The sequence below is a fragment of the Physeter macrocephalus genome, chromosome 15, assembly GCF_002837175.3.
Source record: "Physeter macrocephalus isolate SW-GA chromosome 15, ASM283717v5, whole genome shotgun sequence".
NCBI classification, from domain to species: Eukaryota; Metazoa; Chordata; class Mammalia; order Artiodactyla; family Physeteridae; genus Physeter; species Physeter macrocephalus.
In genome coordinates this window covers 41,217,407-41,223,438 of record NC_041228.1, presented here as the reverse complement: position 1 = coordinate 41,223,438, position 6,032 = coordinate 41,217,407, and the positions used below count along the sequence as shown (strand labels likewise).

At 40.1% G+C, this 6,032-nt stretch overlaps 1 protein-coding gene across 4 annotated transcripts in view; it reads left to right on the top strand.

Moving 5' to 3' along the window:
• Nucleotides 1-2,679: 2,679 nt before the first annotated feature.
• Nucleotides 2,680-6,032, top strand: part of NDUFAF6 (NADH:ubiquinone oxidoreductase complex assembly factor 6) — a 38,492-nt gene continuing 35,139 nt past the window's right edge. The window contains exon 1 of one of the 4 annotated variants that reach the window (XM_007111553.4): nt 2,680-2,886. In XM_007111553.4, coding sequence (XP_007111615.1) covers nt 2,690-2,886 — 197 coding nt within the window. In that variant the 5' untranslated portion in view covers nt 2,680-2,689. The remainder of the gene's footprint in view (nt 2,887-6,032) is intronic. The other 3 variants (XM_055091132.1, XM_024115902.3, XM_024115901.3) reach the window with 3 other exon arrangements.

Sequence of the window (6,032 nt, the reverse complement as noted above, 5' to 3'; positions counted from 1 at the left end):
AAAAAAAAAAAAAAAAAAAAAGAAAAAGAAAAAAAAAAGAATGAAACTCACTTCTTAACAGAGGTCATGGAAAAAAAAAAGAGGTGGAGCAATATTCTGGAACAATAATGCATAGCTCTTTACAGTGTAGCAACAACCATAGGACAATATTGGGCTAAAGCTTGGAAATAAATTTTATTATATTTCATTCACAACTACACAGATGAATCAGTTATAGTCACCATGAAGAGAGCCATAAACTCAAAGATGACAGAGTAAGCAACTGCCACAGCTAGAGGCCAAGTTAACAAATTGTGCTTCTGTGGGCATTTATTTCTTAATGTTCATTTTTTGGTTAAGCACTGAGCTTCTGCCTTGATTATAACCTTGATTGAAGAAAAGTGTATGCATATTTCAAATATACTGATTTTAATACCAAGAAATTACACTAAGGAAATATTTTCATGTATTCATAATTCTAAAAAAAATTAACTTCAAGATTGGCAAATAATAGATGTTCAATAAATGTTAGTTGGTGACAGTGTGTTATCCATAGAATAATTTTAAAGGTTCTTAATTTTTCCTCTATTGCCACTAATTGAAATTCTGCCTTCAAGTTTACATATCTAAAGGCTCATAACATCTTTAGTATGCATTTATGATTATGTGAATTATTAGAAATGGCTATATTTTTGATATAGATTGACTGGCCTGGAGACAAGAAAACAAATGAAATAGGTCCATCAGAAAGATGTGAAATTGGGTACGGGAAATAAAACAAAAGAGAAGTTAATAATAGCCAATGATAACTGTTAAGAAATAGTTTTTAAGAAAACTGTATAGTCATGATCTCATACCGATATAAAGTCAACACATGTTAAAAATTTCATTTAACTCATTAATTAGCGGGGGAACCAGTAAGATTTTGCAACCAATTCAAAGAAGTATTAAAAAAAAAAGTATTCAAACTACTTGATATCTATAGGCAGTCAGGAATGCTTAAGTAAATCTGCTTAATAGATATGAAACTGGCAAAAACACATAACATCCATAGAACAATAATCAACTGAATCTCCTATGGATATAATTTGCATAAGTTATGGACAAGAATTATTTGCATTATTGTCAATATTCTGCAACTTACAGAATTGTAAAATAGTTCAAAGACAATGAAAGGCACAAAAACCCCATAAAATCAGATAAACTGGACAATGTCTAACTTTCCATTAAGACACCCAACAATCTTTTTGGTCCCTATAAACAGTCTTTCTTCATGTTTTCCCTACACAGATGACTTGTTTTGAGTGCTATTTGTGGGCCAGGCATTGCCCTAGATGCCTTGAAGATATTAACTCATTTAATTCTCACAAGAACTTTATGAGGCAGGTTCTATTACTATTACCATTTCACAGGGGAGGGATCTGAAGCACAAGAAAAGGTAAGTCTGTCACCCAAGGTCACAGTGATAGTAGGAGGTGGAACCAGGATCTGAATCCAGGTAGTTTTGCACAAGTTATGCTGCCATGGATGTGAGCATATGAAGATAAAAGAATTGACAGGACCTGACAAGTTAGATTACATTAGATATAGAAGCAGGAAGAGGTAATGGTGACTCCAAAGTGTCTCCCCTGGTTGTGAGAAGGGGGACACTGTCCAGATAAAAAGACTAAGAAGAGGAGTTAGTTTAATTTGGTTTTTAGACATATACTTTGAAGTAATGGCAAGATGTGGAGATGGAAAAGTCCAGCTAGGCAGGAGACCAGAACTAGAGATGTAGATAAGTGATTTTTTTTAATTGAGCAGGTTTATTAAACTTTGGTATCAGAAACACTAGTGTGTGTCTGTCAGAACTAAAGGACAGAAGTCCAGAGAGAAAAGAGAATATTATGCAGGAGGGACTGAGGTCCTGCATAGGCTGAAGAGAGCCAGTGTCAGGGAGTAAAACCAAAGCAGGGTGAATTGGCTGGAGTTCTTAGGTCCAGACAACAGAGTACTCTCCCATGGGTTTAAGGAGAAACATTACAATGGAGTCACAAACTTAGATAGCTAGGGTTGAGGCTGAAAGGTAAAAAGAGGCTACTATCGTGCAGGAGCTTTACCCAACACGCAGTAAAACTGGTCAAGCAGGGAGGGGTCATGATCAGAGGCACCCTTTAGAAAGAACAAGTGTGGCTGCAGCGCGAAAAATCTGGTCAAATCTGGAGGCAGGAGGTGTTACTGGGATCCAGATGTAGGCAGCTGCTGGCTTGGACCAGGTCAGGTCGTGGCAACTAGACCCAACTATAATATCTGAGGGGTCTGATGGTACGAGTGCCAAAGGAGGCTCACATACCATGTGAATAAAGGTTTAAAAGTTATAAATCAAGCTAGTAAACTGTCAAATTATTCTCTTTCCTACTGCCTCGATATATATCAATACATCTTCAGAAGGACCTGGAAGGAAGGGGGAGAGCCCGGGCGAGATCCGTCGAATTTAGGCGGAGCTTTCCTGGAACCTATAAGGCCGAGGAGCACGGCGGCGGCGCAGATGCAGGGGACCACAGCGCCACCTGTCTCACCTCCAAGGGGCGCTCAGCGGTCTCCTGCCCGCCGCTAAGAGGTGCGCAGACAGAGCTGCCGGGGGCGTGGCGGGGCGTGGCGGGGCGTGGCGTGGCGAGGCGTGTCCGCGCGCTAACAGCGTGAGGTCGAAGGGCACGGCGGCGTCGCTGTCATGGCGGCCGCCACGCTGGTGTCGGCGTGGGGCCCGCTACGGCCCGGCGTCCCCGGCCTGTGCCGCTGCCGGCCGCCCAGGGGCCTGTGGGCGCACGCATGGCGGCTCCCGGAGCCCGCGGGGTCCGGGCGGAGCGTGACCGCGGTCAGCGGACCTGGTGCGTCGGGTACTGACCTCTACTGCTTGGAGCTGCTGCGGTGAGCGAGCCGGACTGCCCCCGGCCGCGAGGTCTGGGAGCAGGCCGAAAGGGACCCTGGTGGGTGCGGCGGGCCTCGGGCGGACCTGCACCTTCCCTGTGTCCCTCAGCGTGTGAGCTCGGGTGTATGGGGGAGTGAGGCAACAGGAGCTTTCACACTTGTCACAAATTTGTGGCAAAATTCCTTCGTCTGTCACCTTGCCCGAGCCTTAACTTTTACCTAATTAAACGTTTTGCATTAATAGCTTTTTAAAATTCGGAAGATGGCTAGTAACTAATTTTAATTAAGCAGTAGTTAATTCTGAGTTCTTCCTGTGTGTCAGGCGCTATGCAAAGTAGTTTACAAGTAAATTATTTAATTTTCGTTACAAAGTATGAGGGAACAGTTGTAGACCTACCACTTACAGTTATGTGGATTAGAGCATTTAGAACAATGCCTGGCACAAAGCCGGGGTACAGTGAGTACGGTATAAACTTTATTATCTCATCTAACAGACATGGAAATGAAGGTTTAGAGAGATTCTGGAATTTACCTGAGTTCAGTGGAATCTAAGCCTCATAAAGTCAGTTATTCTGGTAACACGCGGAAGGTATGGCACATAGGAGTCGCTGTTAATCATTTGTGGGATAAATTGGATGAATCAGGTTACCTGGTACATGTGGGCAGGGACCTGCCTTGGAATCCAGGCCTGACTTCAGGAGTGAATGGCTTACCACCACCACCACCCGGCCCCGCCCCCGCTGCCCTTTTGCTGCCCTTAATTAGTAACAGTGGCAAAAAGTCTCAAAGTACCTGGTCTCAAGGACTTCTGAGAAGTGCTAGAATAGTTAAACTATCTTGAATTTGATTGGGCTAAGTATATCCAATTTTTTTGAATTCCGTTGTAGCAAAATGTAGCATAACGACAACATTCCCATGCATTTCAGTATTTTGTTTCGTTTTTAATCACTTTTTAAAATAGTGTTCCTACCCCACCTTATTTACTTGTTGATTGCTTGTAGGAGAAACAAGGTAGCATTGGTGGATATCAGGTCATTAAGAATTGTAAAAGCCAAGAAGATTATATTCATCTACATATTTTTTTAAGTTATCATTTTTTGATGATAAGACATTTAAGTTACCAAAACGTATACCATCCATATCCACTTGTTCAGTGCAATTTTTCTTTGACACCAGTAGTGTCCTAATTTTCCTATCCAGCGTTGAATCACTCTTACTAATTTCTTATATATTCTTCTAGAAATAGCCTGTGGATATCACATAACAGCTTTTCTCAAATATATATAAGTGGCCAGATACTTAATCTGTCCATATTGGTATTTAAGTGGAATGGAGGCTGTTGACTCTAGCGATTTATCGAAAAGCAGGCAGCAGGCAGACCTTATCAGTTTATTAATCCTAGCTCTGTCACTTGGGAAAGTTAATTACTTTAAGATTAAGCTATTTCCTCATTTGTAGATTTCTACTTCTACTTTATAACATGGTTGTGAGGATTAAATTACATGATATATATAAAAATGCTGGTACATAATGAATGCTCAATAAATAGTTTAAAATAAAAACAAAATAAACTTGAAAGGAAGATTAGAACTTTTAGCTTCTAATTGTCCATTAATCTTTGCAAGATTTGGCCTCCGAAATTGTGTGTGCAGGGTTGTTTTGGACATATATCTTATGCAAGGCCTCCAAATATCAGACAAGATACTAATATCAGACAAGATATATAACTTCAGATTAGCCAGCCGAGGATCTTCTAGGAATCAAGGTTCCTGGGAAAATCTCAAGCCTAATTTACATAGGCTTCTTGGGGTTTGGTTTGGGGAACACTGCCTCAGGCCTTGGGATTAGTGTTATAATAAGATGAGGAGGTGGCAGTGGTGATATCTGCAAGTGCAGTTCTCCAGCCTCACTGAGGAACCACTTCTTTTGTGCTTCAGTGGCACAGGTCCATGGAATTAGCATAGCAGTCCTAGCACTAGATATGCTTACTTCTCATATGTCTGTCTCTCCCTGCTAGACTGAAGTCTATACCTATCTTCAGTGTCTAGCGCAGTGCCTGGCACGTGCTAGGCACTGAATAAATGTTTGAATGAATGAATGAATGAAAGGTTATTGACCCTGCTGCTGTATAAAGCCATCATAGCATAGCATGTCTCTTTATCTGGAACAGTTCTTAGGTAACTGGACCTTGGTTAGCTATTTATAGGTTTTCCTTGTATACCAATAATCAGTGTTGATAACAATGATCCTGATTGATGAAGAAATGGTTAAATAGCATATCCTATTTAATGTAAAGAAGTGGGTAATATTGTTTAGAAAAATTTCCAAAGTATTTTAAAAATTGTTAACAGGGCAAACCATTAGCTGTGTAGAATATCTTATTTCCCAAGGACTGTTACAGTTCTGTTATGTCATTTCATTTTTCATTTTCGTGTAAGAAACTTGAAGTACTTCACGTGTTGGTTATTTTTAAGGAGATATGAAACAGGTAGAATATCAAGCCTCATTTTTCAAGTTAGGAAATAGACATTACTGGTATCATTTGTGTCAACAACTAGTTGAAGGATGGAAATTAAGATTGTAGTTTGATTCCTATTCAGTGTTTTCTTACTGTCTCATACTAACTTTCATGTGTTTTAAACACTTTTGAAGTTTAGAGACTGTTTATAATAAAATAAAATTTAGAAATGTTTACATCTGTATATATTTACAAGTATAAGCTATAAAGTTTTGTCTGAACTCTCCATATTGTAGCTGAAACCGCATATGGTGAGATTTTTTAGTAGAGCTGTCTTGTGATAACAAGGTTACTGCTATCTATTCATGATCTCTCCCTTTTGTTTATGTGGAAGTTGGGGGAATTGTGAAGGTTTACGTTCTCTGTTAGCCACACAACAAAGTGTGAACCAATTGAAAAGTGGGAGTAGTCTGAATTTCAAACCTAAACTCCATGGAATGAGGTTGGAGCCACTTTATACTGAGTACTGTTTTATAGGAAATACTGTTATATTAAGGTTCCAGTGTATTACAGTGAAAGTAGCCTTGTCAATAGGCAGTCTGGTAAGCACTTTATATTTATTTATTTTTATGTATGTATGGCTGCACTGGGTCTTCATTGCTGGGCGCAGGCTTTTCTCTAGTTGTGG